Here is a 12,610-nt window from a genome sequence, read left to right as displayed (position 1 = left end):
CTGACAATTGTAAGTCTTCTAATAGCTGTGCCAAGAGAAATCTGAATCACCCACCGAATCTTGCAGAGACGGTGAGCGTGAACAGGAACACATTTTGGTAAGTATTCTGATTAATAATCTTCCTTGACTTTATGCCTCCATGTCCACCCGATTGCCTCATAAACAAAGAAAAAAATGCCTATGAGCTTCTCCTCCTGTCCATACGGTTATTTCTCTACTGTGCGACAGAGAGTCGCAGGTTATGATGCAATCGTTAGCCTATTTTTACAAAAACTGCTTCTACTGGGCCATAACGTAAGATACATGGTAATGGAGCCTTTTATAAATTTTTGTGTTTCTTTAGAAATAATTACTGGACAAATGGAGTCTTTAAACGCATCAGATGTAAAGTTATTCGCTATGAACGTGACGCCAAAATGAATGGGAGTCAATGAGATGCTAACAGCAGGTGGGGGTCGGCTAATCAATGGCGGAACCCAGGGAAGCTTCAATAAAATATGAAACCCTGCCCCCCTGGTCTAAACACACGTCGCAGGGCTCGACATCAATGCTTGGCCGCTTATCAGGGACAAGGGGATTTTTTAAAAAGGCCAAGTGAAAGACAATTTTACTTGCTCGACCGGACAAGTAGCTTGGTCTGATTAAAACGCTATTATAATCACCAAATCGTGATAATGATTCTGCATCCTTTAGTAACAATGGCGACCGAAAGTGCATAATGTAATGTAGACTGCGTCCGAAAACTCTAAATTGCTGTCTTCTGAGGCAGCTTTCCAAGGCAGGAAGGCATCAAGGCATGTACGAATTCAGTGTTAGGTTTACTTCCTGTCTCCTGAGATACCTGTGCGTGGACGTACAATAAGAATGTGATTGGTCGAGCCTGCCTGGTCGAGTTCGAAAAAAATAAAATGGCGGCCAAGGTATCGTCTGGAGCACAAATTTAGTGTAAATAAAGGTAGATTTTCACTTTTTACACCTTTTAATGTCATTTCTAGAGAGAAATTAGTATTGTAGTTTTCAAATATGTGATTAGTTATCACAAAGGCGCTCTCTGTTTATATTTCAAACACGCTGCCTTTGAAGTGTGTCCGAAAGTCTTTCTCTGAGCTGCCTTCATGCCTCCGAAGTCATTTCCTCTTAACGCAGCGAGGCAACGAGTCACTACCTTGAGTTTTCGGACGCAGCCGTAATTACACTAAACAAATGAGCGCAGCAAACACAAAGTGAGTTAACAGTGTGCTAACAAAGTGAGTAAACTCAGTTAACATACTGTAGTAAAAACGTGGAGTTTTTAATTACACGATACAGTTAAGCAGCATCACATCAAAATATGTGAGACCAATTTCATATGAAAGTTTACAAAGTAATTCATATTTAGTCACTTACATTTTAAACGCAATATTGACTGTTTTTGTTGTTTCAGCAGCAAAAATCAAAGACCACAGCAGAACCATATCGTGTCAGTCTCACTGCCACACTCAACCGTGTCTTAACGGTGGCAATATGCTTAACAACCAAACATTTCTGCACTCACTATCTACGAACCAATCAAATTTTTTTTTATTCAGGAATTTTCTTGTTGATCTGATACCAAGTACTTGAAACAAGTATCACCGATACCAATACCTATTACGATACATACATCTATTAAATGTTTTTATGTATGTATTAAAGTTTATTAAAGTGATTTTATGGGGTCTTTTGATAGCCATCATTATTAATATCAAATAAAATGGACATGACAACTTTTTGCACTGAACATTACAAGATTTCTTCCCTTTATACGTTTTGGAGATAAAACAAATGAATGCTGACATTAACATTTTCCTGACAAATGTTTTTTGACTGATAAACTACTGCTTTTAGAAATAAAATAAAACCAGTATACTGAATGCACTGAAAATCAAACCAGGGAGTACTGTGAGGCTCCACTTCGTCGTGCTCTGTAAGGTATATTTCTTTTAGATGCTTTACCATAGTTGTGGTATTACCACAGTGGCGTATTTTTTGTTGTTAGCAAATGTCCCACGAGGCTTTGCATTATTAACTGACCGCAACAATTCACTTAAACCATTTTTTAAACCTGCCTGGGCTGACTGAGTGTGGTAGTGACTGAGCCAATGAACGCTATAGTACTGATACAGCGGAAGGAGATGGGACTGAATGAGCGAACGCGGTGATACAGCGGAAGAAGATATAGTTCCCACTGACGTTACGATTTAAGTGTACTTATATACAAAACGGCGTCTAACTATTACTTAAAATTCTAAAATCACTTGTTAAAAAACAAACAAACAAATAGAATCGATACTTACTTGAGAATCGATCCTTTTGATACAAAGGCAGGATCGGAAATATCGATACTTTAGGATCGATCTGCCCCTCACTCATTTTTGTGGTACGCGAGTTTGAGAGACAAACTACACTAGCAAGAAAGTAACGAAGAACCTCATTCTCCATTAAAGTTACATCGTGTGGAGAATCATCAGAAAACATGAAAACACAAGGTATGTGCTCTTTATTTTACTCTAACGTTACTCAGCTAAACGCGTCTTCATGAATGTTTGTCAGCAAATAAAACTACTTTATTATTGAAACATTTAACAAATACACATGAATATTGTAAATCAATAATAATAAACGAAGAAGATAATGAAGTATTGAGTGAAAGTCAGATAGCCAAACTGTAGGTCTGATCTTTAGCAACAGCTTTTGGTTTGTCTGGGACGGTGCAGTAGACGTGATAAACATTCTGCATGATGGAAGAAATAAAAAGATAAAAACAATGTTAGTTTTTGTTAATAACGATGAACACTCCTTTTGTTTCTGTTTAAAGAAGTATAACTTAATGTAGTGCTGTTGGTTAGTAGCTGTATTTTGAGGTTTAATTACACAAAATGTATGATAAGTTAATGTATTTTATAAAATGTAATCTCATGCCCCCTATTTCGAAAACCACTTCGGGTAAGAAATCTGTGAATAGCATACATATCTGTCTTTTCACTTTAAGCTGTGAGAAGAGTAAGCATTTTCACACCAAAATGTTTACACACTTCTAAGTTAAATATTTGTGGCATGTTCATACATACTTCATCCTTTTCAGTATGTCCCTTCTTATATCGTGTATTATCCAAAACATCTGTAATAAAATGTTACAGTATATTGCTGTAAAAATTTCACTTGAAATCACTTAAGTGAGAGGCCTGCATGAATCAAATTGTTTCAAAAGAAATCTTACTGTGTTTTGTGAATGTATTCTGTTACCTGAAGGCTGGACAGTTGAAGTAATGAGCGAGTAAGTCTCTGGTTTGGTTTGTTGGTGTGACTGTGGCTGCTTAAGGTCTTTAGGGAAAAATAACGTAAACATAATATTAACATTTTAACAAACAAAGTGTGGGGCTTTTTCCAAATTCATCAATAAGATCATTTCTGGGTACCAGGTCCCTATTTATAGTCTGTCATTCTGAAGAAAACATCTGTTTTCTTATGTTTTATTTTTCAATTTTAAAGACCGCTTTCCATGTCTCGTTATTAATATCAGTACAAATGTCCTAGGACCAAGCAATGCGTAAATTATCAAAAACAGATTGCAAAGAAAACATCTGTGCATGCCTGGTAACTTTAATGTTACAAGTTACAAGGCATTTGTGAAAGTTTTGTAATCCTGAAGTCAAGACATAACATAATTCTTAGTAATGTTTGGGTGATTCTCACGAAAACTTGGTTTTAAAAATGTCAAGCATGAAAATGTAAAAATTGCTTAAATTTACTTTCCCACCAGACATTAAAAAACAAGGTCTGGAGTAAATGGGAACATTAATTTAAAAACTTTTACTTATCATTTAACACTTTTTGTAACATAATTTAAAAAATTAGTCCTAAAAAATCTCATTACCGCAACAGTCAGAAAACATCAACACTGACATATTTTCAAAATGACATGACAAACCTGAAAGAACATAATTTGGAGATTCTGCACATGCATTTAAAATCAAATTATTATGCTTCTATTAATTAAATTAACATTTAATAAGCATCTGTTGCGGTAATGATAATCAAAATGTCGTGTAAGCATTCTGACAAGACAATATTTCAAATTAACTGTAAAAAAAGGATCTTACCGGGTAGCAATCTTGAAGGAACTGGTCCATGTGCTTGGTCACTCAAAATCAAACTTTATTAAAATTCTGTATGTGTGCTTAAACTGTTCTCGAAAAGTGTTGCGGAGGATGAGAACATCAGGCATGGACACATCATTTTCCTAATTTTTCTTCATTATTATTATACATGAATATTCAGTAAATATTTTTTTCTGTCATCTAAAGTAGTCAAGCAAAACATCCATTTATTTTTTTTCTTAATATTTTTGTGTTAATTTGATTAAATTACAATATAACGCATGTTCAAACACAGCCGGACACATTGCGGTAATGAGAATTTCAGCAGAAAATGAGATAAAATTTACAATTATAAATTCTTATGTTGAAATCACACATTGTGCAAGGTAGAACACAGTATTGTGTTAATTCTGATGCTTTTTAATGTTACTATATTACACATTTTAAAGCTAAAATCATTAGTGCCGTGGTGTTTCAATGGTTTTGTGAGAATCACCCGTTTAATGATTTATTGAAGTGAAGCTTGTTTTATACTACTGAGTAAAATTAGGTCATGTACAGCCCTTTTAGGTTAGAAATAAAGTTTTGAGTTCGGAAAATTATAAGATGTTTTTATAATACTGTAGACCTGCATCAAAATGTTTAAAAAGAACTGTTACTGTGTTTTGTGAATGTATTCTGTTACCTGAAGGCTGGGAAGTTAAAGTAATGAGCGAGTAAGTCTCTGGTTTGGTTTCTTGTGATTGTGGCTGCTTGAGGCCTTAAGGGGAAAATAACATCAATGTAATGTTAACATTACAAACAAGAGACGGTGCTTTTACAAATTCATCAGTTAATAAAATGTATGGGTACCAGGTCCCTATACACTGTAAAAAATTTCCCTGTAAAAAAACGGTATTATGCTGGAAGCTGTGGTTGCCAGCATTGCACTGTTAATTTACAGCGGGATACTGTTATTAGGAAAAACAGCATGATACTGTTTTGTTACCTACAGCAGTCAACTGTTATTTTAACAGCATGGTACTGTTTGTGTTATCTACAGCGGTTCTGCCTCTGTTAAATACAGTTCTACTTCCGTTAATTTACAGCTCCCCTATTTTAACAGTATGTTAATGTTATAATGCCCTGAAAGCAACTCATTTCATTTAGGAAACCAATAGCAGGATCCATTCAAGTTTATAAATAGATATATTTACATGGCGGTGTTAGTATTGTGAACTTAATTCATTTGAGTCCACTGAAAACAAATATTACTTCTAAAATTGAACTCCAAACATTTAAACTTTCACACAAATCTCATGTAGTTCATCACAAGTAAACTACACAGTTACTGCTTTAAAATAAAACAACAGGCAGCATAACATCGATGATTTACTGCCCATCCTTGACCTAAACAACCACACTACTCTTCAGCACAATGGTAACCCAAAAACTGAGACAAATCCTAACAAAACAGAACATTAAACACTAAGACGTATCTCACATTATCATCTTGTGTAAATCCCCTGATCAGTTTTTAAGTTCACATGATTTAAAGGGGACATATTATGAGATTTTTTTAAAGATGAAAACTAAGTCTAAAATAGGTCTGAGCAAAAGTGTGCCGTTTTGGGTGTGTCATTTAAAATGCAAATGAGCGGATGAAGTGCAACCACTGATCACAATGATGGTGGTTTGTTGCAATTGAAACTCAATTGTGCTGTGAAATATTTTCTCTCTCTCTTTCTCTCCCTACTAAATGGTTGTGCTGTGGTTGGATAGTGCAGATAAAGGGGGCGGTATTACCTTATTCTGACATCACAATAAGGGCCAAATTACAATGACCTATTTTTCACATGCTTGCAGAAGATGGTTTACCAAAACTAAGTTATTGGGTTGATCTTTTTAACATTTTCTAGGTTGATAGAAGTACTGGAGACACAATTATAGCACTTAAACATGGAAAAAGTCTGATTTTCATAATATGTCCCCTTTAAAAAACAAAATACAAGGACTTTTCTCTAATGTCTGTGTGAAATTAACATATTTCTGTATGCAAATTTGACTGTTAGGTTTTCTGTTTCTAACAGCACATTCTGTTAAATAACAGTAATCAACTGGAAGCTTGGTTGCCAGCAAGATACTGTTTTTTTACGGTCTCCTTCGGACTGTTAAAAAACATTAGCATTCTGTGTTTTTATATCTTACACATTTAACCCTTTAACCCCCATCGCAAAATCCTTGGTGTCAAAGAACACTGCTTAATGTGTCCACACTACAAAGAGTAAAAGAAACAGACCCAATGTTGAAATTAATGAGATAATGAAGTGATGATTGAGTTAATGATGAACAGCTGCTTTTAACAAACACAATCACTGAATGAAAGATGAACAAGAACCGAATTAAAGAGAAAACAAGCAGAAACTCAACTTACAGACTTAGATGAGACTCAAACTTACTCAGATTTCCTAAGATCTCACAAGAAGATCATCAAACAACTCCACAAACAGCATTACCATCTTCACTTATTACAAACCAGTATGATTTTATTTTAAATGTACATTAGCTCTTACTGAGAAGTAAATCATAAGGTGTGGTTTCCTGGACAGGAATTATCTTAAACCAGGAATAGTTTAATTAGAAAATATAACTAGTTTTAACAAACATGCCTAACATTACTTCTGTGCATTTTCAGGCAAAACAAAGGGCATTGATGTATTTTAAGATATGTCAGTGCAAGTTGTTTTGAGTTTGGACAGCTCTAGTCTAATAGTCTGATCCCTAAATAATAGTTACCATTCTCGTGATCAGCGGTTGCTTTAGTAGGTCTCTTGATCCTTGGGTTTGCCCTTTAGTGTTATATTTATTCAGGCCTTTTCAATGTGATTTGAAAGACATTGAATATGGCAAAAAAAGTATAAGTAAAGTATTATCACTGACTAATGACCATTATGGTGTTAGTGTCATGAGTTAAAAGTAATTTACTGACTATGTACAGAAGCTCATAAGTGGTTAGATGGTACGAAACTCTTTATAGTAGTCTTATAATGTGACAGAAACTGAGTATTGAGGTAGCCAGAGGAATCTTAAAAACATTGGGAATAAATGACATAAAAAACATATGCAAACTACACACACAGACATCAAGAATCAGGCTATGAATCTCAACAATGGTGACTATCAAATGAAAAGCTTCATGCTGCAATGCATGCTGGGTATCAGCATAGTACAAAACTCATTCATGACTCCCAGCATGCATTGCAGCATGAATAAATTATGCAGATGAACTGTTTTCCCATTTTCTTTTGTCACCATAGTTGAGAATCATAGGCTGATTCTTGATGTCTGTGTGTGTCAGCTGAGGGCTAGGGTTTCACGTTCACCAAAGTCCATATGTATACAATTCTGTCAAGATATCAAATTACTGTAATAATAATAGTTGTAATGATTCTGATTCAAATATGTAAATACTCGATCATAAACATCCCTAAGTACTATTAATTGTTATGTTTAAGCTTCTTAAGGCTGGCGAGAGAAACTACTGATCAATAATCAGACACCCAACCTCATGAGACTCTATCATCTCTTGGTTTTCTTTGCCATAATAAACATGCATCATAAAGACACAGTTACAGCAACCAGACTGAACACCAAGTCAAGAGCCCAACTAATGAAAACAGTGATCACCATAATGGTGACTTTAAAGAAAATGCTTGTAAAGTCTAGTAAACACATGTTTGTTCTCAGTAAAAACTTTTGTAAATGTATAACAGAAATAAAGTCAAAGTGGTTTATAAGTGAAGATGGTGGTAATGGTGTTTGTGTAAATGTTTAATTCTCCTCTGGTGATATATGGAGATGTTTAATGTTTTGTGTTATTTTTAGTTGATGTTCATCTAAGTCTTTGTGTCTGTAAATGTTTCTGCTCATGTCTTCTCTTTTTTTGTTTATGTTTTCTTTAGTGATTTTTTAGCAGCAGATGTCCATCATTAATGCTTCAGTTTCTGAACTCATTGACTTGATTTCAGGTGGATCATTAGGAAACTAATGTAGGGAATAGTGAATGAGGGTGTAGGGTGTGATTTGGGACGCAGTCTTAAACGGTGGACTCTCAGGGCTGTAAATTCACATTATTCTGAGAGCTGATTTTTTACAGAATGCAGAATTTAACAGTATACTTCTGTTTTTGTTAAAAGGCGGAATTATACTGTTAAATTTGGCTGTTTTTTAACAGCAATTTTTTACAGTGTAAATAACCTGTGTCATGCTGAAAAAGATTTCTGTGGTAAGAAAGTTAACTTTATAAAGTTACTAGTTATAAGGCTATTGGTCATTAAAGTTCTGAAAAATAATGTGCAGGTTTGATTTAGCTCAAATAGGACACTCTGTCACTAAGCTTTGTGTAATTTGTCATGATTTACTGAAAGTGAAGCTCAGTTTATATATTAAGTAAAACTAGATTATGCATGAATCTGTTTGCTTTTTGCATAAATACTGTATATTTTGTTAACTGAGGGCTGGAAGTTTGTAATCAGCGAGTAAGCATCTGAGAGAACTGGTTTGCTGTCTTTGAAAGAATCAAAAGGAGTAAAAATGTCAATACAATGTAAACATTTCAAACAAGAGGTGAAAGGTAAAATGGTGCTTTTCCCACATTCATCAAAACATCAGTTTAGTTTTTGAAAACTGTTAGATTGCTCTCTGTAAGTTGTTTCTGATAACCGAATGAACGCACTGTAAATGATTTAGCTGACTTGAGAATATGTTTAAGATTGTGTGTAATGATTTGAATGTGATAATGTAAGTGATTTTTTCTTACTTGTGGGTTGAGATGTGTCTGGTACAGAAGTGATGAGAGAGTATATGTCTGCAGGTCCAGAAGCACGCTACATAAAAATCATTAAGGTCATATCATTTCCCTCATTATGAGTGTTATTATGGTAAATTACTTTGTGCCTTTAAAAATCATAAACACACAGATGATGCTCACCGTATCTCCTGCAGTTCTTTGACTGCAATAATACAAAGCAATCTTAGTGCATTATAATTTAATTTAATAAAATATTAATTGTTATAGTATATTATTATAAAATAAGCTGATACATTTCTACATAAAGAAAAGACTTACCGTTTAGATCTTTTTTTGCCTAGAATACAAATAACTTGCTTCATTTTTTCAGTTATTTGTCTTTATTTGTTCATTAAAACTAAGTAACTGTATAAACTTTACTTACATGCAAATCCGCACAGACATATGAGTCCTGTGAGTACAATCACAGAGCACAGCACTGCTAACAGCATTATCAGCAACATTATTTTCCCTAAAAAATATATTATTTATTATGATATATCTTTCAGTATAATTGTATATTTAAGTGTAATCCTTAAAGTCTCTGTTAAACTCCTTTACTTATTCTATGTAACAACAAAACTAAAACGTGTAAAATATCTTCTTTTGGATAATGTCTGTTGGTATTATAATTTTTATAACTTAAGAGGAAATTTAACTGATGCAAAAGTTTTCAGTAAGTTTTTGAAGTACACATGACTGACGGGTTCAAATGGAAAAATGTGTGCCTTGAGAGAATTAAAAACGTTTAGCTTTAGGAGTTGCCCCTGAAGTATCATCAGTGCTCTGTGGATCAGCTGAAAAAAATCAAATGAAAGCACAGCAAAGACAGCAGTTTTTTGGTATATTGGTGAGATGACTCTTTAAAGAACTGTCACTGAGATAATTGAAGGTGAAAAAGGAAAAAAGGCTTTTTGTTTACTTTGGGTACAAGTTCAAATAAGAATCATGGTTACTCACAAGTCATCATGACCGTTGTTATTTTACCCACAGTGGTGGTTGATGATGAAACTGTAGAGAATGAAGCCGTACATCAATGACAATATTTGTAAACTATAGGGAAATTTAACTGATGCAAAAGTTGTTAGTCAGTTTCTGAGGTACACATGACTGAGGGGGTAAAATGGAAAAATGTGTGTGCCATGAAAGAATTAAAAACCTTTAGTTTTAGGAGTTGCCCCTGAATCATCAGTGCTCTGTGTACCAGCTGAAAAAAAATCAAATGTAAGCACAGCAAAGTCAGCAGTTTTCTGGTATGTTAGGCTTTTCAGTGAAGCAATGATTGTCTGTTATTTTTATGTAATGTTTTTATCAAAAGCTAAACTTTACTCACATGCTTTTGTATCTTTTTCAACATCTTTGTGAGTTGGCTTTACTGTTGAAACTGTAGTGAGAAATCAACAATGTCAAATGTCATTTTTTTTAAAGAAATGTTTTATTATTAAACATTAAAGGGGACATATCATAAAATCTAACTTTTTCCATGTTTAAGTGCTATAATTGGGTCCCCAGTGCTTCTATCAACCTAGAAAACGTGGAAAAGAACAACCAAGTAACTTAGCTTTGGTAAAACATTCTCTGCAAGCATGTTAAAAAATAGGTCATTATTAGGCTCCCCTTGTGATGTCAAAAGGGGATCTTATTATAATAAAAATGCCCTTTTATCTGCAAACCACAGCACTGCCATTTAGTGCAGAGAGAGAGAGAGAGAAATAATAATTGACTGTACAATTGAGATTTAATGTCAACAAACCACCATTATTGCTCTCAGTGTTTGCATTTCATCAGCTCATTTACATTTTAATGGACAACACACCCCACATTTTTGCTCACACCTACAAAGTGGCAATTTTAACATGCTATAATAAATCTATATGGTGAGCTAAAACTTCACATATGTGCTCTGAGGGCACTAAAGATTTGTTTTACATCTTAAAGTCTTGATAAATATCCCCTTTAATTCAGAGTAACATGAGATAGAGTTGTACTGTAGCACCAGGTGTAGGTTGTGTTTTGGTTACAGCAGTGGACACTGCAGAAATATACAATATAAAAATATAAAAATTTTCAGTTGTTATGATTACTCACAAGTTGTCATGACTGTTGTTGCAGTACCCACTGTGGTTGTTGATGTTGAAACTGCAGAGAGAATTAAGCCATGGAGTACAATATTTGTAAACTATAGAGAATTTAAAAGAGGAATTTTTCATTTAATTTAATTTAATTTAGAAAAACCAAGAATGGTGTTGTAACTCACCAGCTGTGGTTTTGGTTGTAGACGTTAGTACAGGTTTAGCTGGAAATGTTTAATAAATGGTTCAGTTTGGTGAGATGACTCTTTAAAGAACTGTCACTGAGATAATTGAAGGTGAATAAAGGAAAAATGTATTTTTGTTCACTTTGGGTAAACGTTTAAATTAAGAATCATGATTACTCACAAGTTGTCGTGACTGTTTTTGTAGTACCAGCAGTGGTAGATGATGTTAAAACTGTACAGTAAAGTACATACAGTAAGTGCCATTTTTGTTAATTTCAAAGTAAAGTTTATTGTTGATGTTGTATAGCAGTAAGATCTTGAAATAACTTGTTTTAATGTGTTTTTTTTTGGGAGCCAATAATATTAATAAAGCAGGTGATGATAATCATTTATAAATCAGTAACTTACTCTGAACTGTTACTGGATCTGAACGTGGAGCAGACATGGTATCTTGTGATACAGTGTAGTAGCAGGTTATGATGACAGATGACCTCTGACCTCCTGACCATTTAATGATGTCAGATCTAGTGAGTGATAGTTGACATGATCTGCTCTGTTTACTTCTGCTATCATCTATTATGAAGTAACACTCGTCCATCTTCTGATTCTCACTGTTACTAAGTCCAGCTGTACTGTGTCTCTGTCCATGATAACTGAAGAAGACACTGACAACTTGGCCTGAGGAAAACCTAAATAAATCATTAAAGAAAAAATATTTTCTGATTTACTTTAAAGTGGAGACTGGGGTTTGTTGTCACAAGTTTCAATCAAGTGGAAATTTCTCAGTTATGATTTCTAAACAATAACTTACTCTGAACTTTTCCTGTGATTGTTACTGTAACTGGATCCGAATATGGAGATGTTATGGTATACAAAGTGTAGTAGCAGGCTATGGTGACCGCTGACCTCTGACCTCCCGACCAAGTAATGATGTCAGATCCAGTGAGTAATAGATTACATGATCTGCTCCGTTTTTTTTCTCTTCCATCTATTATGAAGTAACACTCGTCCATCTTCAGATTCTCACCTTTACTACAGTCCAGCTGTACTGTGTCTGTATACATGATATCTGAAGAAGACACTGACAACTTGGCCTGAGGAAAACCTAAATATACAGAATTCATTTGATAAAAGTTATTTATTTTATGTTATAGTGGAAACTGGGGCTAATTCTGAAGTTGTATTTCAATAAATATTTTTAAGCAGTGTAATAATTTTCATGAAGAATGTATTATATAAAGCTTTTTCTCTCGGCAACAACTAATTTCACAGACTGTACTGTGGTAACATGATTTCATAACTTCACAAACACTATAATCAATCATATTCATCCATCCCATCACACTTTATGCAGTGTCTAGCGAGTTTAAGCTGCACCTGCTAATGGCCAGTTACATTTTATTTTCT

General features: G+C 34.2%; 1 protein-coding gene and 1 long non-coding RNA gene across 5 annotated transcripts in view; both read right to left on the bottom strand.

The window, feature by feature from the left end:
- Positions 1 to 2,558: 2,558 nt before the first annotated feature.
- The window catches only part of LOC129427910 (uncharacterized), a 130,104-nt gene continuing 120,052 nt past the window's right edge, over positions 2,559 to 12,610 (bottom strand). The window contains exons 1-8 of one of the 4 annotated variants that reach the window (XM_073876239.1): positions 9,332 to 9,443; positions 9,226 to 9,244; positions 9,088 to 9,109; positions 8,917 to 8,983; positions 4,804 to 4,878; positions 3,265 to 3,342; positions 3,090 to 3,139; positions 2,559 to 2,752 (exon numbers count right to left, since the gene is read on the bottom strand). In XM_073876239.1, the coding sequence (XP_073732340.1) occupies positions 2,672 to 2,752; positions 3,090 to 3,139; positions 3,265 to 3,342; positions 4,804 to 4,878; positions 8,917 to 8,983; positions 9,088 to 9,109; positions 9,226 to 9,244; positions 9,332 to 9,410 (471 nt within the window). In that variant the 5' untranslated portion in view covers positions 9,411 to 9,443 and the 3' untranslated portion in view covers positions 2,559 to 2,671. Of the gene's footprint in view, positions 2,753 to 3,089; positions 3,140 to 3,264; positions 3,343 to 4,803; positions 4,879 to 8,916; positions 8,984 to 9,087; positions 9,110 to 9,225; positions 9,245 to 9,331; positions 9,444 to 12,610 lie in introns of those variants that run through there. The other 3 variants (XM_073876242.1, XM_073876240.1, XM_073876241.1) reach the window with 3 other exon arrangements.
- LOC141369561 (uncharacterized) lies at positions 9,903 to 11,534 on the bottom strand. Its single transcript, XR_012373365.1, has 6 exons — positions 11,385 to 11,534; positions 11,204 to 11,242; positions 11,035 to 11,085; positions 10,280 to 10,321; positions 10,106 to 10,153; positions 9,903 to 9,957 (listed from the first exon to the last, which is right to left on the bottom strand). It is a non-coding gene; the product is annotated as an uncharacterized lncRNA (long non-coding RNA).

Source organism: Misgurnus anguillicaudatus, chromosome 14 (genome assembly GCF_027580225.2).
Source record: "Misgurnus anguillicaudatus chromosome 14, ASM2758022v2, whole genome shotgun sequence".
NCBI classification, from domain to species: Eukaryota; Metazoa; Chordata; class Actinopteri; order Cypriniformes; family Cobitidae; genus Misgurnus; species Misgurnus anguillicaudatus.
Note: the sequence above shows the minus strand (reverse complement) of the source record. Positions and strands in the feature narration are given on the sequence as shown.